The following is a 24,433-nucleotide window of genomic DNA, read 5'->3' as shown; positions in this document are numbered from 1 at the left end:
AAATATTGATAGGGAATTGATATACAATTAATTTAGTAAACATAGTTCCAGGAAAGGAAACAAGAATTGTTATTTGCTTTCATATACATAACTGTTCACTTATCATAATGTCTTCAGGCTCATACATGTTATATCAATATTTCATTACTTTTTCTTAATTTGGGGTGCAGGCAGTGAGCTACATTCCCAGTCATTTTTATTTTTTATTTTAAGACACAGTTTCTCTAAGTTGCTGAGGCTGGCCTCAAACTTGTGAACCTCCTGTCTCAGCCTCCCAAGTTATTGGGATTACAGGCTTGTGCCACCATGCCCAGCTTGGAATTTTCTTCCTAGGGTTGAATGATATCCCAATTTATGTATATAAATCGTGTTTATTTATTCATTGATGGACACTCTAGCTTTTTCCACTCCTTGGCTATTGTGATTAATGCTGCAGTGAACAGGAATTGTTGTCAGCCTTTTTGCTGCTGCGACTAAAAGTCCTGACTAGAACAATTGTAGAGGAGGAAAGTTTACTTGAGAGATCGAAGTTTTAGAGGTCTCAGTCCATAGGCAACTGGCTCCATTCCTCAGGGCTCCAGGTGAGGCTGAACATCATGGTGGAAGAGTGTGGCAGAGGGAAGCAGCTCATGTGATGATCAGGAAGCAGAGAGAGAGAGAGAGACTTTACTCACCAGGTACAAATATATACCCAAAAGCTGCACCGCCATTACCCCACCTCCTCCAGCCACACCCCACCTGCCTTCAGATACCACTCAGTCCTGTCAGGTATCACTTCACCAATTGGGTCAAGGCTCTCAAAGCCCAATCATTTCTTCTCTGAACCTTCTTGTGTTGTCTTGTACATGAGCTTTTGGGGGACACCACACATCCAAATTATAACAGGAGTGTGCAAACACATTTGTCTGAATTTGTTTTATTTCTTTGGGTATATGCTCAGAAGTGGAATTGCTGGGTCATATAGTAGTTCTATTCTAATTTTTTTAAAGAACACCATACTGTTTTCCACAGCAGATGTACCATTTTATATTTCCACCAATAATGTACAGGGGTTCAAATTTTTCCACATTCTTGCCAACACTTGTTATTTTATGTCTTTTTAAAATAGTAGTCATCCTGATGATTGTTAGGTGGTATCTCATTATGGTTTTGACTTGCATTTCCTTACTAGGGGTTATTTTAGTCGATCCAGGCTTCCATAATAAATGCTACAGGCTGAATAACTTAAACAGCAGAAATTTATTTCTCACAGTTCTGGAGGCTGGAAGTCCAAGATCAGGGTACTGACTGATTTGGTCCTGGTGAGGGCCCTCTTCCTGGCTTATAGATGGGCACTTTTTCACTGTATTCTCATATGGCCAAGAGATATCTTTCTCTATTCTTCTTCTTTAAAACATATATTTTTTGAGTCAGAGTAATTACATGTATTTATGGGATGTAGTGTGATATTTCAATACGTGTATGCCAGGTGTAATGATCAGATCAGGGTAATTGGTATTTCTTTACCTCAGACATTTATTTTGTGTGTGCGTGTGGAGAGGGGAATATTCGGATCCTCTTTGCTAGCTATTTTGAAATATTCAATTAATTGTTGTCAACCATAGTCCTTCTACTATGCTGTAGAACATTAGATGATTCTTCCTATCCAGATGTTCCTTAGTACACACTCACCACCCTCGTCACCCTCTAACCATCCTCTCCATCTCTCCCTCCCCCACACCCTTCCCAGTTCTAACCTCTACTTCAATATCAACTTTTTTAGCTTCCACATATAAATGAGAACAAATAGCACTTCTCTTTCTTTTCTTTGGCTGATTTATTTAATTTACCTTAATGTCCTCCAGGCTCACCTGTGTAATAGCAAATGATGACATTTCATTCTTGTTTTAGGTGGATAGCATTCCATATGGATATGTACCATAATTTCTTTATCCATTGATCTGTCAGTAGGCATCTAAGTCCATTCCATATCTTGGCTACTGTTAATAGTGCTACAATAAACATACGAGTACAGATATCTCTTCAACTATACTGATTTCAATAACTTTTGATACATACCCAGTGTGAGATTGCCAGATCATAAAGTAATTATTTTTTTGAGACACCTCCATCAGTTTTCCATAATGACTGAACTAATTTTCATTCCTACCAACAGTGTACGAGAGTATCCCTCACCAGCATTTTTTTTTTAATTTCTAGAGGAACAAGCAATTTATTTTTTATTGGTTCTTTTTAGATATACATGACAATAGAATTAATTTTGACATAATTATAAAAGCATGGAATATAATTTGTTCTAATTTAGGTCCCACTACTTCTCCTTCCCCTTCCTTCCTCCTTCCCCCTGTTCTCTTCCCTTTACTCTACTGGTCTTTCTGCTATTTACTTAGAGGTTTTTTTAAAAATTAGTGTCTAATGGATGTACACGATAATGACATTCATTGTGATATATTCATATATGTACACAGGAAAGTTAGGTTAGAAGTTAGGTCAGATTATTGCACCATCTTTCCCTATTCCAACCCTCCTCTCTTTCCTTCATTCCCCTTTGTCTACTCCCTTGATCTTTCATCTATTCTTTTCTTATCCTCCTTCTTATTTTTTAATATATATGTGTGTGTGTGTATATATATATATATATATATTTATATATATATATTTAGTTGTAGGTGGACACAATATCTTTATTTTTTATTTTCATGTGGTGCTGAGGCTTGAACTCAGTGCCTCATGTGGGCTAGGCAAGACTCTACCACTGAGCCACAATGGCAACCCCTCTCCCTCTTATTTTGTTTTTGTTTTTTGGGGTTACTCAGGTTTGAATTCAGGGGAACTCAACCACTGAGCCACACCCCCAGCCCTATTTTGTATTTTATTTAGAGACAGGGTCTCACTGAGTTGCTTAGGGCCTTGCTAAATTGCTGAGGCTGGCTTTGACCTTGAGATCCTCCTGCCTCAGCTTCCCTAACTGCTGGGATTACAGGCCTGCACACCACACCTGGCTGCACCCTCTTATTTTGAATTAAGGTCTGCGTATCAGAGAAAACATTCTATCTTTGACTATTTGGGGACTGACTTAGATCACTTAGCATGATAGTTTCCAGATCCATCCATTAACTGGCAAATGCCAGAAAATCATTCTTCTTTATGGCTGAGAAAACTCCATTGTGTATTTATACCAAATTTTCTTTTTGTAATTTTTTTAGATGCTGATGGATCTTTATTTTACTCATTTATTTAAATGCAGTGCTAAGAATTGAACCCAGTGCCTCACACATGCTAGGCAAGTGTTCTACTACTGAGCCACAACTCCAGCCTTTATACCACATTTTCTTTATCCATTCATCTGTTTGGCACCTAGTTTGGCTATTGTGAATTGTGCTTCTCTAAACATTGATGTGGCTGCTGATTGTAAATTTTCTGGACATATATTGAGAAAGTGGAATAGCTGGGTTAAATGGTGGTTCCACTCCTAGTGTTTTGAGGAATCTTCATACTACTTTCCAGAGTGGTTGCACTAATTTGCAGTCCCACCAGCAATGTATGAATGTACCCCCACTCCCATATCCTTACCAATATTTATTGTTACTTGTATTCTTGATAATTGCCATTCTAACTGAAGTGAGATGAAATTTCAGTGTGGTTTTAATTTGCATTTCTTTAATTGCTAGAGATGTTGAACATTTTTTCATATATTTCTTGACCATTTGTATTTATTCATTTATTTTGGTACCAGGGATTGAACTCAGGGGCACTTGACCACTGAGCCACATCCCCAGCCCTATTTTGTAATTTTTATTTAGAGGCAGGGTCTCACTGAGTTGCTTAGTGCCTTGCTGTTGCTGAGGCTGGCTTTGAACTCACAATCCTCCTGTCTCAACCTCCAGAGCTGCTGGGAATACAGGTGTGCAACACTGCGCCTGGCTTATATTTCTTTCTTTTTCTTCTTCTTCTTCTTTTTTTAAAGTGTTTGTTTAGTTTCTTTGCCCATTTATTAATTGGGTTATTTGTTTTGTTTTTGTTTTATTATTTTTGAGTTAAGTTTTTTGAGTTCTTAATATTCTTAATTAATAACCTGGATATTCATGTCCTGTCTGAGGAGCAAGGGTAAAAATCTTCTCCCATTTTATAGGCTTTCTCTTCCTGCTTCTGATTGTTTCCTTTCCTGTGGAGAAGCTTTTTAGTTTGATGCCAACCCATTTATTGATTTTTAATTTTACTTCTTGCACTTTAGGAGCCTTCTTAAGGAAGTCAGTTCCTGAGCCAATATGTTGGAGTGTTGGGCCTACATTTTCTTCTAGCATATACAGGATTTCTGGTCTAATTCCTAAGTCTCTGATCCACTTTGAGTTGAGTTTTGTGCAGGGTGAAAGATAGGGGTTAAATTTCATTCCACTACATGTGAATTTACAGTTTTCCCAGAACCATTTGTTAAAAGGTCTGTCTTTTTTCCAATGTAGTTTTTGGCATCTTAATCTAGTATACCAGGTAACTATATTTATGTGGTTTTGTCTCTGTCTTCTATTCATGCCTGTTTTGGTGCCAGTACCATGATGTTTTTGTTACTATCGATCTGTAGTATAATTTGAGGTCTAGTATTATGATACTTCTGCTTTGCTCTTTTTTGCTAAGGATTGCTTTGGCCATTCTGGGTCTCTTATTTTTCCAAATAAGTTTCATAACTGCTTTTTCCTAATTCTGTGAAGAATGTTATTGGAATTTTGATGGGATTATTGTATTGAATCTGTATAGTGCTTTTTGTAATATGGCTATTTTGACAATTAAATCTTCCTATCTAAGAACATGGGAGGTCTTTATTTTTGCTTGTTTGCTGTTTTGTTTTGTACCAGGAGTGCTTAACCACTGAGCCACATCCCTAGCCCTTTTTATTTTTTAAAAAATTTTAGACAGGGTCTCACTGAGTTGCTTGGGGCCTCCATAAGTTTGTTGAAAAATAAACCCCACACCTGTAAGTTAAACAGTATAGTCTCTATTATCCTAAAAAATTTGATCAACATAAAACATTCAAGGAACAGATTTTCAGTCACTAACTACAGAATGGAGAACATATTCAACTCATTTTAGGAAGTTATAATAGCAGTACATAACAGTACACATAAAAATCTGTCAATGACAGTAAGAAAAAAAATATTACAAACTCAAACATGATCACAGATACAAAAAACAAGACAAAATATTAGGAACAATTTAATAATTCTATTATTATTATTATTATTATTATTACTTTTACCCTCTTGGTATCAGGAATTGAATTCAGGGATGCTTTACCCCTGAGTCACATCCCCAGCCCTTTTTTTAAAAAAAAAATTTTGTTTTAATTAGTTATACATGACAGTAGAATGCACTTATATACTTTGATATATCATACATAGATGGGATATAATTTCTCATTTTTCTGATTATACATATTGTAGAATCACATTGGTCATACAGTCACATACATGCATACAGTAATAATGTCTGTTTTAGTCTACTATCTTTCTTATCCCTACATCCCCTGCCTTCCCGTCCTTTCACTTCCCTCTACCCAATCTAAGGTAACTATCCCCAGCCCTTTTTTTATTTTGAGACAGTTCTCACTAAATTGCTGAGGGTCTCACTAAGTTGCTGAGGCTGGCCATGAACTTGCAATCCTCCTGTCTCAGCCTTCTGAGTTACTGAGATTATAGGCATGCATCACCACCCCAGCTTGTTTCAAGATATTTTTCAATTTCTCTTTTGATTTCTTTATTGACACATTGGTCATTCAAGAGAATGTTGTTTAATTTCCATGTATTTGTACCAAATTAAAAAAATATTTTTAGTTGTAGATGGACACAATACCTTTATTTTTTTTGTGGTGCTGAGGATTGATTCCAGTGCCTCCCATTTGCTAGGCAAGCACTCTACCACCAAGCCACAACCCCAGCCCCATATTTGTACCATTTTTCTAGTTTCTCTTGAAGTTGATTTCTAATGTTATTCCACTGTGGTCAGATAAGATACATGCAATTAATTAATTTCATTAATTTTTTGAAACTTGTCTTATAGCTAAATATATATATGTCCCAGAACACATTCCATGTGCTCTTTAGAAGAATATGAATACTGCCGCTATTTGATGAAATAGCTTTTTTTGTTCTAATTAGTTACGTATGACAATAGAATGCACTTTGACACATCGTACATAAATGGACTATAACTTCTCATTCATCTGGTTGTACATGATGTAGAGTTACATGGGTCATGTAATCATATATGCATGTATGAAATGTCTCGTAAGTTTTGTTAGGTCAATTTGATTTATAGAATAATTTAATTCTGATATTTCTGTGTTGATTTTTTGTCTTGATGATCTGTCCATTGATAAAGGTAGGGTGTTGAAGTCCCCAGCTATTATTGGATTTGTCTATGTCTACTTTTAGGTCTAACAGTATTTGCTTTATATAATTGGGTGCTCTAGTACTGGATGAATGTATATCATATATATGTGGTCTTTATTTTCCTTTTGTTGAATTGATCCTTCTATAATTATATACCTTCTTTATCTCGTTTTATAGATTTTTGACTTCAACATCTATTTTATCCTATATAAATATAACCAGTGGCACTCAAAACCTCTGAGCCATATCCTCAACCCTATTTTGTATTTTATTTAGAGACAGGGTCACTCTGAGTTGTTTAGTGCCTCACTTTTGCCGAGGCTGGCTTTGAACTTGAAATCCTTCTGTCTCAGCCTTTCAAGCTGCTGAAGTAAAAGTGTTTTTTAAATGGGGCTGGGGGCACACAATTTGGCTGATAGCAGTGATTTTAGGCATCTATTCATGTGTTTATTGGGAACCCATGTATTCACTTTGGAAATATATCTATTTAAGTCCCTTGCCAATTGTTAAATAGGGTTCTTCATTTTTTGTTGTTGAGTTGTAGAAATTCTTTATATAATCTGTGTACAAGCCCATTACAGATATATGACTTGTAAATATTTTCTCCCATTCTGTGAGTTAGCATTTCATTTCCTGATGTTGTCCTTTAAAGCACAAAAGTTTTTAATTTTGATGAAACCCCATTTGTTTTTTTTTTTCTTTTATTTCTGTGCTTTGGTTGTTATATCTAAGAAAACATTGCCCACTTCAAATTCATTAAGATTCAACTCTGGTTTCGCCTTAGAGTTGCATTGTCTTACCTCTTAATAGCCAGGCACGATCCCTTTTGAGCTAATATTTGTATATGATGTGAGATATTTCTTTTCTTTTAATCCCCAGGAACATCCTAGTTTTGGAATGTTCTTTACTAGATTAACTACAAAACAAATTGGTAAGGGAGTTGTTGCTGTTGTTGTTTTGTTTTGTTGTTTGCTGTTTTTGGAGATCTTTAACAAAAATCACCAAATCACAGCAGATATAGGAAATCACACCTATTATATATCATGTAAAACATACCTCACTTATATTAAGCCCATTCAGTCTTTTTTAGAAGCAGAGAAATTTAAACACAAGGTAAGTTAACAGAAATGGTTTACAACATCAGTTGAGATAACACTCACTGAATGATTATGAATAATATCTTGATTACAAGTAAAAGCTTGGTCTCATCTTTTTAGCTAGGAATTGACTAAGACTTTATATCATTTTTTAGTTTGATTAATGAAAGAGTAACTAATTAGAGTGGAAAAGAGATTAGCAAATCATTCAAGATGTCAAGTGCAGTCAAAGTGTAATTTTGTCATTGATAATTTAGTAAGCTCAAAGCGACAGGTGTACATAATAAATAGGAACAGAGACTACCAAGTATTGAAGACTCTAGGTAATGTTCTTAAAATCAGCATTATTTGGTTAGATTGGATTTTATTTACCTGAATTGTCATATTGTTGAATGTGCCTTTGGCTTATTGACATCCTATGGTTTGGTGTACATTTCCTTTTTGCTTTGCAGGATATACAGAATCAAAAGTTAAAGACAAGTGTATGGTACCGTGAGGTAAATGATTGTTTCCTTCTATGCATGCTGGATTTCTGATCTGCATCTGCTTCAAAATGTAATTATTCTAAGGAATAGATATTATCTTTGCATTTATACTTCCTTAGATATGCAGCAGACATAAATTATTAGAATCCCTGCAAGATGAATGGCCATGGTTTCTTGAATGGCCATGATTTCTTAAGTCCTTTTCCCTAACAGAGAGTACCAAGGGGCTGATAAATTGGATCATTAATTCAAATTTCTCGTCATTTCTTTAGTGGGGTGGATCTTGTCCCACTTTGATAAGTTCCCTTTTTGACTACTCCTAACAGGTTTGGGATGATGAGTTTTTATCCTGGAACTCCAGCATGTTTGATGAGATTAGAGAGATCTCTCTACCTCTCAGTGCCATCTGGGCCCCTGATATCATCATCAATGAGTTGTAAGTGTGCAGGGTTATACTTATGTGGGGTTTTAGACTGCTGACACTATTCATGCCAGTGGCTGTTTACTTTTAGTCATTGTTGCTATTTTTTATTTTTTAAGTGGAAGGGAGGCATATTGTTGGGAATTTGAAATGCCATGATTTGACATTTAAGATAATATTTGATTGCTGGTACTTCAGGTTACTTTTTGTTATTGTTGTTTTGGGAACCACGGGTTGAACCCAGGGGTTATTTGCCACTGAGCCATATCCCCAGCCCCTTTTATATTTTATATAGAGACAGGGTCTCATTGAGTTGCTTAGGGCCTCACTAAGGTGCCAAGGCTTCTTTGAACTTGCAGTCCTCCTGTCTCAGCCTCCTGAGCCAGGATTATAGGCGTGCGCCACCACACCTGGCTTTCAGATTACTTTTCATGTCCAGGTCCATGACACTAGGAAATGAGTTAACTTATGAGACTACAACTGCTAAGCCCATTTTTGCCTCAGTAAATCATCTCATAGGAAATGGGATTCTGCCTCTGCAGTGCTAGGCTAGTCCTATGTCTCATGGTCATTACCATCCTTTAGTCAGTTCTGTGTATGTTTTGAAATGACTAATGCCCTCTCTGTAACAAGTTCTCTTGTGTTTTATATAGTGTGGACATTGAAAGATCCCCTGACATTCCCTATGTTTACGTGACCTCATCTGGGAGCATTAAGAACTTTAAGCCCATCCAGGTGGTCTCTGCTTGCAGTTTACAGACATATGCTTTTCCTTTTGACATCCAGAATTGCAGCTTAACCTTCAATAGCATTCTGCACACAGGTAAACCATGAGAGAAATAGTCCATTAGTTGGAAAATCCAACTATGCTGGGTTGGAATACATAGGTGAAACTATAATTTCATGTCTTATGTCATTCTTGCATATAATATAATTGTCTATTTAAAAATCTAAATCTCTTTCCTATAGTTATGTGGCTCCTGCTATACTTCAGATCAGGTACAATGTTAGAGTCCACTGCTGCTGTTAAATTGTGATTACATTAGGACTCTACCACCACTGAGAATGTTATAGAAATTGCAGGACAAGCTCCACCATTTTGTAGAGAGTTGACTCCAAACCCTAAATTCATAGTTTTTTTTTAATGACTAGAAAGATTTTATTCCCCACTTCTACCTCCTAATTCAAATAAGACCAATTAGACTTTGCATGTTGTGGCAGGAGAAAAGATTTGAATTGGGAGTGGAAAAGTGGGATGATGTTGGCACCTCTTTCTCTCCTGGGAAGTCAATTGTTTCTGTTCTTTTCAGTGGAAGATGTAGACCTGGGCTTCCTGAGGAACAGAGAAGACATTAAGCATGACAAAAAAACATTTTTGAATGACAGCGAGTGGGAAGTTCTTTCTGTGTCCTCAACATACAGCATCCTGCAGAGCAACACTGGAGATTTTGCACAGATTCAATTTAATGTAGGTTCTTCTCCTTCCTGCCCCTGTTGCCCACTTCTCTGCAGTCCTTGGCCTTTTTTACTGGGCTGAGGAATCTTTACTCCCACTGCACATTCTCATTCATTATCACTCAGGAGCAGTTGGTTCAGATGGCTCCGAACATCTACTTGCATTTTGCTATGACAGGGGGCAGAGGTCCAGGGAGAGATATTGGGCTCCTGCTGTAGAGATTCCATAAGGGAATGTAGAAAGAATGATATTCAGGCATCAGAGGCCTGAATCAACAACTACAGCAGGAGTCCTCAAACCTTTCAGCACATACTAACATTATCACTTCTAATTGCTACTGAAAACAACAACAAACCCCCCTACCCTGTCACTACAACAAATTGGGAAGACTGTCTCATCAATCTTATTGTCCTGTTTTTAACTGAGTAAATTATTCATTAATCCAGATGCAGATGCATAAAATGATCATATTATTAACTTGAATATCTGAAGGAATTATCCAGCGGTCACCTGCAGGACCCACAGAAACCACTGGTGGCTTCTGGATCAGAGGGAACAACTGCCCCAAAGGACCCACATTCCTCTGATGTATCCCTGAGACTGCTCTTGGCTCCTTTATTCTGTCTGTGGGGGATTAGGGAGTGATGGATACAAGACAATGAAACCTACTGCTTTGTGCCCCAGAGGTAGCCCTTCTCTCTTCTCTGGTTTTCCTGGCAAACCATCCTGACATATGGTCAGCAGCCAGTTCACATAACCAGCAGACTCAGTGTTAATATGCTACAGTGTGCTCTGTTTTTCTGCACAAAGTTGGTTAGTAGGAGTGGTTTGGGGCTAGGGGCCTTCATGCCAAGAAATGGATCCAATAGAAAAATAGAGACTAACTGGCAAGTCAGGACTGCCACGAGATAAATTCTCCTAGAAATGCAGCTTTGGAATAGAAAGGTACATTTAGACTACACTAGGAACTATAGTTATGATGGATATGCTAAGGGTGGTGGTGGTAAGATAGGCTATAATTGAGGGCACAGATATTCCTTGTTTGGTTAAAAGGTGTTTCCTGCAGCATTCTGGCAAAACTAGTTAAACCAGGGCCTCTAAGATACCATTGGAGTTTGAACCTAAGTAATGTATAACACTGGCTAGCAGCTGATTGCAATCATGCCTTCCTATACTTCTTAGCAGTGGGGTGGGGTTTGGGTTCTTGCCTAGAATTTTGCTTGTTTTTTAGCAAAGCTTGTGCTGTGGTATGCTTGTCCACTTTGTGTGTGTGTGTGTGTGTGTGTGTGTGTGTGTGTGTGTGAAAGAGAGAGAAAGGGAGGGGAAAAAAGAAGCCTTCTTCTTCTTCTTCTTTTTTTTAAATTTCAATGAGCTTCTTGGCTAAGAGTAAACACCTCATTAATTTTAAAGATATCAGCCTGCAAACATTATTAATGCAGCCCAAATAATGGAGAACATTAAAGGAAATGTGAGGGAGTAGCATGTACAAGGTGGAACATAGTCACCTACCAAGTGCTCCAGAGAAAGCTGCACACACCATTACCTACGCTGCACGGAGGAGACAAACAGGCAAGAGATGGGGCAGGTAACTCGATCAGAGTACACATATGCACATGCGCAGGCGTTCTCATCCCCCCCATCCCCTTCTCTTCACAAAGTGACTGCTTATACTTATGTGTCACCCTTCACCTTAAATATTAATTTGTTTTCTCAGCAGCAGCCGAAGTTTTCCTACAAACTACCACCATTTCGAATGTGCTGAACAGAGATGGTAAAAGTTTGCGTCACCGTGTGTGACTGGGGTCTTCTCTGGGTCTCGAAACTGTGGTTCAGTTCCTTTGCTCCGTTCACGGCCACAGAGGCAGGCTGGAGGCAGGCAGGCATTTGATTTCCTGCCCTTGAACCTTTTCCCTGGTTCTTTGCCATGGAGGCTAAGGTGGGTATATAGCAGAACTGGCTTCCACCTGCTCCTCAGAAACAGAGTGGGGAAAGAATCCTGAGTAGTCACAGATCATATTAGCCAGACTCAGGAGTGATTCTGCAGCTCTGGTTATGACTTAACTTAGGCTCCACATCTATCAGTTTTCTGTCTCTCTCAACCTCTCTTGCCTCCATGCCTTCCATTCTTGCCATGTGTACCATGCCTGGATTCATAGTTATCTTTCTCTGTACCATATATCCCATTATGAATCCAGCATCCAAGGCATCTGGATGTCCTTCAGCAACCATTGGCCAGTAGTTCCATGCCAATGTTAGGCCTGCCAAGGTCCTGACACAAAGGGCCATCTCTCTCTTAATCTAATCACCTGGTATCTCAGCCCAGGCTGCTCAGCAGGAGGTCAGGGACAGGTGGGGTGGGCAGAAAAAACAATGATCTATTCTAAATACATTATCATCCTAGGCTGATGTACACTGCTGCCATTTATACTAAATCACATTCTCCAGATGCCCCTTTAGTTCCAGCTAATGTACAATCATAGCTGCTGGCTCTGGGACACGTACTGTTTATCAGAGGGCACCACTGATATTTTGGAGTCGGGCTTCATTCCACAGGGGGCCCAGAGCAAGGCACTTCTCCCTACAAGGAATCTGTGTGCAGCCTGGGACCTGATCCAGCAGCCTTGGGAGGGGAGATTTCTTCCAATACACGAATGGAGGGGCTGGTTCCCAGAAACAGCAGGGTAAGCATTTGATTTCTGTAAGGCAGCGATTTTTTTTTTTTTTAAAGAAATGAGAGTAGAGTGGGAGTAGGTAGGGATAAAATTTAGAAATTCATGTTGGATGGAAAAGGTGGACAGCTGTGGGAACTAAACCAGCCCAACCACAGATACTCTCACACTGAGCAAAGTGTTCATTCAGGCAGGAATTGGGGTACCCTTAGAGCAGTCCTACAAAAATGAATTAGGGGTATCTGAGAAAAAAGTTAAAAAAATTTTTTTTTAGTTGTAGATGAACACAATGCCTTTATTTTATTTATTAGTTTTATATGGTGTTGAGGATTGAACTCAGTGCCTCTCATGTACTAGGCAAGTGCTTTACTGCCGAGCCACAACCCTAGCACCCCCTAACCTCTTTTTCCATCATAATTTTCCTTTCTAGATTAGGGTAATTTTGTTGAGATGTCCATTGAATTCATACTGTAAACTTGATAGAAGATTCTTTTCAGCACCACGCGCGTACGCGCATGAGAGAGAGAGAGAGAGAGAGAGAGAATGAGAATTTAAAATCCTAGAAATTCTCAAGTAATGTGAGAATCATAGACTTCCTGTTAATATAGCCCAATCCACAGTCCAGATCCAAGAAGCTCTCAGTCTGGCACGAGGAACTTGCTTAAATGGCAGCAACTTTCCCATTTTTTTCTGAACTGGGAATGTTGGGAGGGGCCTCAGAAAGGAGGAAAATGGGCTTCTGTATGAAGCGTGAGTCTGGGCGTCAAAATTCCAACTATGTCATAAAGACGGTCATGCAAAATTGAGTACTGGTGGGGTCTACCATCAAGGAGGCAATTAGAGGCTAACCTTGGGGCCTATTCCATCTCCAAGGAGCTCTCCACACACACATTCTGAATTAGATTGATCTCTTTCATTAACATCAATAGGCTCCAAATACCTTTGTGTACTTATTATTACCTGGCTTTAATGGATAATGAAATTGTGGCATAATATTGCTAACACCTGAAGGGTGTCTAATGGAGAACACGGACTGAAACTAAAGTGCTTTTTCTTCCCTTTCTGTGGAATTTAAAGGCACCAGCTTCTTTAGTCCATTAGAAATGATTGGGTTTTAGGTAGGGGCAGTTTTGTAGAGAGCCTGGGACACACTGGCAGAGGCAGGGGTTACTATGAAGGTAGCCCTCAGAAAAACTGACCTCAATAGATTGGCCCCCATTTGAGCTAACTTCACACTCCTTTTGTAACTAAATGTAGCATTATTAAAAGACTCTAATACAATTCAACAAACATCTTTTTAGCTGTTAGCATGTGCCACCCTCAATGGTAAACACTTAAGACACCATGGTAAATAAAAAGGTTCTTTATATCTATCATAAACCTAAAAATCTGCACGGGAAGACATAAGAATGATCTCAAAATGGAACACTTCATGTCAGGCACCATTTTAAGAGTTGGTGCCAGGCATGGTAGCACACACCTGTAATCCCACTGGCTCAGGAGGCTGAGACAAGAGAGCCTGAGTCCAGCCTCAGCCACTTAGCGAAGCCCTAAACTACTTAGTTGGATCCTGTCTCAAAATAAAAAATAAAAAAGTCTGGGAATGTGGCTCAGTGGTAAAGTACCCCATGGGTTGAATTCCCAGTACCAAAAAATAGAATAAAAAAGAGTTTATATTCATCAGATGGGTGCTCCTAGTATCTGCACTTTTACAAATGGATAGATTGAGATGCAGAGACGTTATGTAACTTACTGAAAGCTTCAGGATGACTAGTGGAGCCTGGATTGAACCAGGCAGCCTGACTCCAGAAACCATGTCCTAATCCTACATCATGCTGACATACAACTAAATGTAATGCAGTACATCTCAGACTGTTCTTTGCTATCTACACAGTATATATTACTGGGAAAGTCACCTTTATTTGTCTCACAACGCTGCCCCAACAAAGTACCCCAAACTGAGTGGTTTTAAACAACAGAAATTTATTCTGTTGTTCTGGAGAGTAGAAGTCTGAAATCAAGAATGACCCAAACTTCTGGGCCCTCCAAGGCAGAATCTGTTCTATGCCTCACCTAATATCTGCTGTTAGGGCTGAGACTATAGCTTAGTTGGTAGAATGTTTTCCTAGCACACCCAAGGCCCTGGGTTCAAACCCCAGTGCCACCAAAAAAAAAAAAAAAAAATCAACCTAATATCTGCTGGTTGCCAGCAATCACTGGTGTTACTTGGCTTGTAGATGTATCTTTTGAACCTCTACATCCATCTTTACATGGTCTTCTTTTTGCATGTTTCTTCTCTTCTGAGGACACCAATCCTACCTAGTATGACCTTGTCTTATGGGTGTTGGGCATGGAACCCTGGGCCTCGCACAGCATAACTGGTGAATGCTGTACTAAGACAAATTCCCGACCCCTCATCTTAACTAATTGCAACTAATTGATCCTGTTTCCAAATAAGGAAACATTCTGGGGCTCCAGGAAGGAATGATATCTTTTTAATTTTTTATTTTTTTTATTTTTTAGGTGTAGATGGACACAACACAATGCCTTTGTTTTTATGTGGTGCTGAGGATTGAACCCGGGTCCCGTTTGCGCTAGGCGAGAACTCTACCGCTGAGCCACAATCCCAGCCCCAGGAATGATATCTTGGGGACAGTATTCAACCCAGTAGAATAGTGGCATCTGCCTTGTATGCAAAATACAATTGCCCTTCCCAATATGCCCTAAAGTTAGCCCTTTCTAGCATTGACTCTAAATCCAAAATATCATCTAAATATAAACTAGAAAGTCCCAAGGCTCATCATCTTGATCAGGTATAGAATCTGGTTATGACTATTCTGGGGCAAAATTCCTCTTTGATCACAGACTTAATAAAACACCCAACCACCCAAGTCTGGTTCCTGAAACCATGTGGAGGGGACAAGGGCAGAGACCTGTCCTAACTCCAGACTGTATGATAGGGCCTGGCAACCTGTTCATGCTAGTTAAGACAAGGAAGTTCTGTTATGTCATAGTAAAAGCTAATTGTCTCTCCTTGTACCTAGGTCTTTCCCTTCTGCTTTAAGCTTCTGTTGATGTACAGCGAGGAATGACCTCTGACAGGATCAGCTACCTAATTTGTAGGGCTCAGTGGGAAATGACAATGCAAACCCCCTATTAAAAATTATTAAGAATTTCTAAATGGCACCTACAGAGCATTAAACCAAGTTCAGAATCATATGTGCTTGCCTAGGTTGCATGCACCAGAAGCCACGTAACTTCTTAGCTCTTCCCATGCCTCCCCACTGACATCTCAGGGATCATTTGGGCTGATAAAACAGCACTTTCTCAGACATCAGGGGCTTTGAGGAGCCACACTACCCATCTTTGGTTCTGGCTTAGATTTACATTCACTGTCTGCATCAGCCTCTGGGTAGAGAGGAATCATTGCCGCTTGTGCTTTTTACATACAAACTTTATTTAAAGAGTACAATAGCTCATCTCAATTGTACTAAGATGTATGGCAAGGCAAAATTAAACTACTTTTAAAAAAATTGTGGGGAGGGAGTGAGTGAATTGAGCCATAGAGAGGTTGGCTCCCTCACGCAAGGTCACTTACACTTGCTTATCTAGGCTACAGTGGAGGCACTATGGGACTCTGTGCCCTTGGCTTTCACGTCTAGGCTCTTTTCACTAAACCAACATGCCTACTTGTGCTTTTCCTTAGAGTGATATTGTTAGACTTCTTCTCTTTCATGTAATCTCTGCCACAGCATCTCTAGGGGGTATTCACATCTCTACCCTCCAGAGACAGCAGGTGTGGTTGCCACCCCTTACCTCATGAGGCCGGATCACCAATAGCCCAGGCTAGGTTACAACACAAAACCCTCATGGACCCCAACCACTTGACCCCCTTTCTCCTCTCCCTGCCTTTGCCATCTTAGTCACAGCATGAGGAGGGGAGCTGAAAGGTGCAGGTTGATGACGATTAATTCTGTTGTTGTTTCTCTTGTTGCCTGCACTTTGGTAGAAATGTGTTTTAACCAAATTATTGCAAAGCAGTGAGTGTTGCTCTGGTTTAGATATTTGCAGCCAATTATGTTTAATGTGAAAGAGAACAGCCAGACTATAATCCGCCAACGGCTCTGGCCTGCCAAGCTCCACTGAGTTGGGACATGCTTCTGGATCCAGCTGCAGGGGAGCCCCCACTTTCACCACCAGGGCAGCATCTGGACTCCCCCAGCCATGTTGTTCCCTGCCACCTTCTGCTCCATCCCTGGCCTTTTCTACCTTTTTTGGTAGAAAACACATTTCTACCAAAGTGCAGGAGGAGAGGCTTTTGCAGACTTCTTTGTGATTCTTTTCCAGAGCAGGAGTCAGAGATGAGGGAGAGGAGCCCTGCACTCTGGTCAGAGGTCCAATCTGATCAACAGTTGTAGCTATGCTGTGGTGGAAAAGAGCTGGGCATCAGAAGATGTGGGGACACATCCCAGTGGTGCCACTTAAATCACTTAAGAGGATCGAGCTTTAATTTTGAAAATTTATAAAATGGAGGGTATTACCTACTAATGACTTGGCAGTAAGGATTAAATAAATTATATCATACGAATAAAAGCACAGAAAACCTTCTATTGTTTGGCAAATGCAAAAAATAAAGAGATTCTAGGCATTATTTCTGTCCAAGTCCAATAGCAAAGGGCCAAGGATGTTCATTTGTTCAACAAACATTTATTGAACACCCATTTTTAAGACAAGTCTTATTTTGTTTTTTGGGGGGATTTTCACCAGCCAGAGATGGGATGAGATGAGAGATCACAGTGGAGTGAGGGAGGCAACCTTGCCATTCTTTGGTTTCTCTTTCAGAAAAGATTAGAATAGAATATATGTTTCTTAAAGACATCACAATCCCAGTACAGAATGGCAACAACAGTAGTGATTTTGTGAGATTCAAATTCCAGACTACAAAATCCACTTGGCTTCCACAACACAGGCGGAGCTGAGTAGCTTCAGCTGGTCCCCGCTCCAGGGGGCCCCACTTTCCACTTCTTCCCCTTTCTTTGTGCTCCTGGAGACTAAGCTGAGGCCTGCAGAGATGGGATCCCTTGTCATGTTGGGCCAATGGGAGGTAGGGCAGGGGCAGCGACAGGAGATTGGAGGGAGGGAGGGGAGGAGAGGGAGGGGGTACTTACCTCTTCATTTGCTTCTGGTGAAATCATTGCTAGATTGCTGTGTTCCTAGGAGAAAGCTACAGTTCCTGCCCTGCATAGCTTTCTCTTTCCTCAGGTTTGGCCACCATCCCTAGCACTTGGGCCCTTCAGGCATAAGGGTTGTATCAGCTCAGTCCCCAGAAATCCATACATGGACCTCCTCTTTGTGGTTTCTCTTTTCTTTTTTCCCCCAGTCCCCCCTACCTTTTTAAAAAATATTTCTTTAGTTGTTGATGGACCTTTATTACTTATTTATTTATATGTGGTGCTGAGAATTGAACCCAGTGCCTCACACAAGCTAGGCAAGTGCTCTATCAGTGAGCCACCACTCAAGCCCTTCTCCAGTCCCTTTTATTCCTTATTTTGAGACAGGGTCTCACCAAGTTGCTGGGGCTGGCCTCAAACTTGTGATCCTCCTGTCTCAGCTTCCTGAGTCACTGGGATCACAAACCTTGTAGTTTCTTTATACCCTGCCCGCACCTTGCAAACAGTCTGTTGAGCCCTCTTGCAATTTCCCCATTTTATAGTTCTCTTTGTTCTTGCCAAGATATTTATAGATCCTCAGGTGTTAAGAGGCTCACATTCCATGTAAGAAGAGAGGCTGAAAATAATACCCAATATTGTATAAGTGGCTTAAGAGAAGGAGGGTTTTCATTTTAAGACAGTTTCTTACCAGATACGTGAATTTGGAAAAATAATTCGACCTCTTTGAACCTTACTTTCCTAGTTTGTAAAATGGAGATGAAAATATCTAGCCCTTAAAGTTTTGAGGATTGACTATGATAAGCATATGAAACAGTCTAGTGTATGGCACACAGCAAGTGGGAAATAAATGCTAACTTCTTCTTCTTATAACTATCAATAATATTAATATTGGCTATGTAAAAGTTTAAAGGATTTTTCTCCTTCATTTCTAAACCACAAAATAACCTCAAACATACTTCTAAGATAAACTACACAGACTTCACATGGCATATGAAGGCTTTGCATGTTGGGACTTACGTGAGTATTCCTGGCTATGGATTTGGTCAAATGTTAGTCCATGGGCTTAGATTCAACAAACTCCTTGTTCCTGGCCAGGTGGTGATTCGCAGATGCCCATTGGCCTATGTTGTGAATTTGCTGATTCCCAGCATCTTCCTAATGCTTGTGGATCTGGGGAGCTTCTACCTGCCACCCAACTGCCGGGCGAGGATTGTGTTCAAGACCAGTGTGCTGGTGGGCTATACAGTCTTCAGAGTCAACATGTCTAACGAGGTACCTAGGAGCTCAGGGAGCGCCTCTTTGATTGGTAAGCATCCTCAGGGTCACCTGATGCCAGTGTTATTTTATTCCTGCCAAAGATCTGGTGACGCATTTCAAACTGGAGGAGGGAAAAACCTTAGAGACTGCAACTAACTTCTCTGCTCTGGTGCCTTCTCCCAGGGGTCTTCTTCACAGTCTGCATGGCCTTCTTGGTTCTCAGCTTATCAAAGTCTATTCTGTTGGTCAGATTCCTCCATGATGAGTGGAGAAGTGGCCAGGAACTACCCCTCTTGTGCCTTCAAGGGGATGCTGGCACCGATGGGTCTAGAATGGACCCTAGGACCCAGGATGCTGGAGTAACAGGTTTGTGAGAAGTCTAGAGATCCCTTTCCCATCTTTCTGGGTCCCCCTCAGCACCAGTGCCCATCAGCAAAGCACCAGGCCTTTTGTTGCACTTTGTGGAGAATCTGAAGCACCTGCTTCATAGTCCCTGCACCACATTTATATTACCTCTCTGGGGACTGAAGTCCACCTTCTGCTGGGGGATGTTGCTTTAGCTTGTTTAATTTTTCAATTACCCACAGTGACTCATCCACCCTAGAATAGTAAAGCTCTAGCATGTGAGCTACTTGGATTTACTTCCCCCAACCTAAAAGAAAAAGAAAAAGGAAAGTAAAAGAATCATCCCAGCCCCTAAAGTTCCAATTGAGTTGATCTGGTCACTACACATACCCTACTTTCACGATATAGCTCTGCCATGGTCTCTGTCCTGCAGCACAGCCATGCCTCAACAAGCAAGTAGGGTGACAGTCCACAACCCCACCCAACTCTCTTCCTAGTTTTGCCCACAACTTTCCTTGAAGGATGAAGCTGTCAGATTCAAAAGAAAGTTCCAGTGGGCCTTGGTAGCCCTTGGCTCACCTCAAGTATTTTCCTCTATCATGCAGAATCCCCAGTCTGTCAAGAACACCAGATCCAGTCAGAAACCCTGAAGGAAGTCTGGTTCCAGATTCGATCCATCAACAACTACCTCCAAACTCAGGATCAGGTGGACCAACAGGAGGTTGAGTGGTTGGCGCTCCTGTACCGCTTTGACCAACTGCTCTTCCGAAGCTACCTTGTCATGCTGGGGCTCTATGCTGTCACCCTGTGCTCACTCTGGGCACTGTGGAGTGGCTTGTGAAAATTGGAATCTCTGGTCTCAATCAATGCACTATCACACTTAAGGAAAGCTGTGAGGAGATCAAAAGGGGAGGAACAGTGGGTCTAAATGATTCCCACCCGCCATTGCCTCTTTTCATTGAGTCCAGGTACACACAGCCTATGGGTTACTGAAGGACCCAGCACCACTATATTTATGATGAAAATGTATAAACAGAACAAACAAGCCACCAAACAAGCCTTCATTCCCCAGTAACCACTGTTAGCCTTCTCAGAAAGAGATCTGAAAAGCACATACATGCATATATTTGTGTTTAAACAGTTTTTTTTTTTAAATGTAAGATCACTCCATCTCTCAGTTCTGACTTGGTTAGTTGTTTTCATTTATTCAACAAAACCTTTATTGAGTGTTGTTTAAGTCCTAGACATTATGTTAGGAACACCAGAGAATATGAAGTCAGTCACAGAGAACATTCTTGATTGGATTCCTATGGTCAACTCTGAACCAACCAGAACACAAAACTCTCACCATATTTGCATCTTTCTGAAGCTTATGTTTCCACTATTGCAGCTAAATCCCTTCCTCTGTCTTCTTGTGCCTTGGAGATCCCAAGTGCCAAGGTTTCCTAGCCCATCTAGCACAACATTTAGTGAGCACACACCATGTGTAAGGCATGAGCTGCGACATATGTCTAACCCATGCTCCCTGGAGTCAAGGAATTTATTTATTTAGTGGCACTGGGGGTAGAAACTAGGGGTGCTCTACCACCAAGCTACATCCCCAGCCCATCTTTTTTCTTTATTTTGAGACGGAGTCACACTAAGTTGCTCAGGTTGACCTTGAACTTGTGATCCTCCTGCCTTAGATTCCCAAATTGCTGGTATTCCTGGCATGTGCCATCATACCTGGTAATTCAAGGGATTTATACTCTATAGTCCTTCTGTTAGTCAGTTAGGGCTGCCTGAATAAAGTATTACAGAGTGGGCAGCAGCTTGAAAGCACAAAGATTTATTTTCTCACCATTCTGGAGGCTGGAAGGTTTCTTCTGCAACCTCTTCTGTAGACGGTCACCTTTTCCTGTGTCTACATGTGGTCCTTCCTCTGTGCATGTATATGTCTATGTTCAAATTTTATCTTTTTTTTTCCTGTGCTGGGATTGAACCAGAGCCTGTGCACACTAGGCACATGCTCTACCACTGAGCTACTTCCTCAGCCCACTTTTTATTTTCTGTTTTCAGACAGGGTCTTGCTAAGTTGCCCAGGCTGGCTTCAAACTTGTGATCTTCTTGCTTCAGCCTCCTGAGTAGCTGGGATAAGAGTATGACACAACACCCTGCTAAATTTCCTCTTCTTCGTAAGGACACCAGTCATATCGGAGCAGGGCCCATTCGGTTGCCTCCATGTCACTTTTTTTTTATACCAGGAATTGAACCCAGTGGTGCTTAACCACTGAGCCACATATCCTGCCCTTTTAAATATTTTATGTAGAGACAGGTCTTACAGAGTTGCTTTAGGAGCTCACTAAGTTGCTGAGGCTGACTTTGAACTATGAACCTCCTGCCTCAGGCTCCCAAGCTGCTGGGATTACAGGTGTGTGTCACCATGCCCAGCATCTCCATGGAATCTTATTACTTCTTTCAAGGCCTCATCTCCATATACAACCATATTCTGAGGTACTAGGGGTTAGGACTTCTACATATGACCTTCAGAGGGACACAAACCAGCCTATAACACACACGTGATTATGGAGACTTGGCAAGTACAAAATCTTCAGGGTAGGCCAACAGAAGAGTTCCCTGGAAATTCAGAGGGGAGCTCTAGTTGGAGTCCAGAGGTCTACTCTCTGGAGCGTCTCTTCTTTAGGAGAGGTCAGTCTTTTTTTTTCTCAATGCTTTCAACTGATTGAATGATGTCTATCCACATTTTGGAGGGTGATCCAATTCACTCAACATCTACTGATTTAAATATCTTATCTCGGGGGCTGAGGTTGTGGCTTAGCAGTAGAGGTGCTGGGTTCAATCCTCATCATCACATAAAAATAAAACAAATAAAATAAAGGTATTGTGCCCAACTATAACTAAAATTATTTTAATAAATTAAATATCTTGTCTTAAAAATACCTTCACAAGGGACTGGGGTTGTGGCTCAGTGGTAGGGTGCTTGCCTAGCATGTGTGAGGCACTGGGTTTGATTCTCAGCATCACATTAAATAAATGAATAAAATAAAGGTCCATCAACATCTAAAAAAATACCTTCACAGAAACAGTTAAGATAATATTTGACCTAATACTAAGTATAATGGCCTAGACAAGTTGACACATAAAGTTAACTGTCACAGCCCTGATAGCTCCTTAGTTTTCCATCTATGCCACTTTCTAGAACAGAAGAGTCCTGTGCTAACCTGGCACTTGGGTAACTAACCAACTTCTGGGTCAGACTCTCCAATAGCCAAACCTGTAGTAATAATCCTACCTATGAAGTTCCTGTGGCCTCAAACCTGAGTTTGAATAAGATTAAAATTCCACAAAACATCCTCCTTCTTGTATTTGACTTTCTTAGCTTCTCATCATTTCTCCTCACAGAGTGTTCAGTCCAGCCAAGCCCACCTGACTACTGTGCTCCTCAGGATAGGGTTTCTCATCTAAGCTTCTCCTTCTTTTTGACCAGTTTTTCTTCTACTTTATCCATCTGTCTCTCAACTCTGTCTCAGAGCTCTGCTCAGAATGGTCTTATTCCCCCACATTCCCACCCCAGCACTCTGTGACTCTGTCCCCTCATCTCTGTCTTTGGTGTTATAGTATCTTATATCCTTCTCCCTTTAAATGTTTTGTGGCCTCTATTATACATGTGCATGTGTGTGTGTGTGTGTTTGTGTGTGTGTGTGTGTGAGAGAGAGAGAGAGAGAGAGAGAGAGAGAGAGAGAGATTTGTCAAACGTGCCACATACTCCTAGAATAGTTGCCCTGTTTTCTCTTTCTGTTTATCCCCCATCTATGTCCACACCATAGAGGGTTTTGCATACGAGTGAGCCTACCATTTTGCATGGTGAGTGTCCTATAATGTAATTCACTCCAGCTCACTGCTGACAGTGGACATGTATCTGGTGTGTTTTCCTAAGTCTGAACGACAAAATCTCCCAAGATCAGACACCCAGTCCCTGGATTTCCCTCTAACCCTCATCTAGGGTAGCCTTCAGGAGGCTTGTGGATAGAAGGACACAGAGGACAGCAAGACAGTCATCAGTCCTAATGCTGCCAGCAGAGGACACAAAAGTCTAAAGCTGTTTGCTAAAAACTTTTCCTGGTACTAAAATTGCCTTTAAAAAAATCTGCCCCCCTCCATCCCCCCAAAGAAAAAGAATTTAAATTCAAACAGCCTTTACCTGCATCCTCCCTCTCTCATTACCTCCCAGTTAGTGCTCAACGCCAATTGCCCATGAAATTCCACTGCTGCTGTTAATGAAATGAGGAACATAAGAAGTTTGTGAACAGGAAGGAAGTGTCCATGCAAAGCTCCACCTGTTTGCTGCTTCACTCCATACTTAGTACCACTGGCCTTTGCTGCCTCCATGTACTCTACAGCTTCTATACTGGTTCCAGTTCTCTCCACTTCCTCCCCCAGTTATAGGGGAAGACATGAGGAAAAGCCCTGCAGTGAACACGTGCTGTGAGGCCTCCCTCCTTCCTAATTGCACGTTGGAGAAAGTACCAGGTTCAGTCCAGAGACCTGCTTTAGTCTTAGTTCCAACACTGTCTACCCAAGGGACCTTGAACTTAACTTCTCAGACTTCTATTTCATTTATTTAAATATTTAAATAAATATTTACTCTTACCTATTTCACAGTTATGAGATCAAAATGAAGAAATGTATTCAATAGCATTTTGAAAAGTAACTATAGATCAAAAAATAAACACAAGACCTGCCTGCTATTAACAGATGGATTCCAGGCCGAGTCTTTGGTGTGGGATCTGACTTCCAGCTGCCTCTATCAGAATCCCCTTATGGGTTCTGGTTCTTCCCTTTATCATAAGGATCTGAAAGTTAAGGGCTGATGTCATCAAGGGCCTTCTTACAGAGGGACTTGAGTGAGGGTCCCAAAGGGATTTCTAATTCCACTTCCCACACGTCTCAACTTTGGTCCATGTCCAGCTGCCACTGCCCAGGTTCTTTATGTCACCCACGAAGAAGCTATCATTCAGCAGCAAAGCCTGCTCACTAAATGGACTCCCTGCGATCTAGTACCTAGTGGCTCTAATCCTAACCACAGCCAGGAACTCACTCTAAGCCCCAAGGTCATTCTGCTGCCTAAAACAATGACATTATTGATGTG

General features: G+C 40.8%; 1 protein-coding gene across 1 annotated transcript in view; it reads left to right on the top strand.

Annotated features, from left to right (window-relative positions):
* Htr3b (5-hydroxytryptamine receptor 3B) overlaps positions 1-20,908 on the top strand; it is a 34,612-nt gene extending 13,704 nt beyond the window's left edge. Inside the window, exons 3-9 of the mRNA XM_015490048.2 lie at positions 7,933-7,977; positions 8,292-8,401; positions 9,040-9,209; positions 9,697-9,854; positions 18,778-18,988; positions 19,123-19,305; positions 19,890-20,908. Of these exons, the coding sequence (XP_015345534.1) occupies positions 7,933-7,977; positions 8,292-8,401; positions 9,040-9,209; positions 9,697-9,854; positions 18,778-18,988; positions 19,123-19,305; positions 19,890-20,125 (1,113 nt within the window). The 3' untranslated portion in view covers positions 20,126-20,908. The remainder of the gene's footprint in view (positions 1-7,932; positions 7,978-8,291; positions 8,402-9,039; positions 9,210-9,696; positions 9,855-18,777; positions 18,989-19,122; positions 19,306-19,889) is intronic.
* The last annotated feature ends 3,525 nt before the right edge of the window (positions 20,909-24,433 follow it).

The sequence above is a fragment of the Marmota marmota genome, unplaced genomic scaffold (genome assembly GCF_001458135.2).
Source record: "Marmota marmota marmota unplaced genomic scaffold, marMar, whole genome shotgun sequence".
In the NCBI taxonomy this organism is placed as follows: domain Eukaryota; kingdom Metazoa; phylum Chordata; class Mammalia; order Rodentia; family Sciuridae; genus Marmota; species Marmota marmota.
This window is presented reverse-complemented; position numbering and strand designations above follow the sequence as displayed.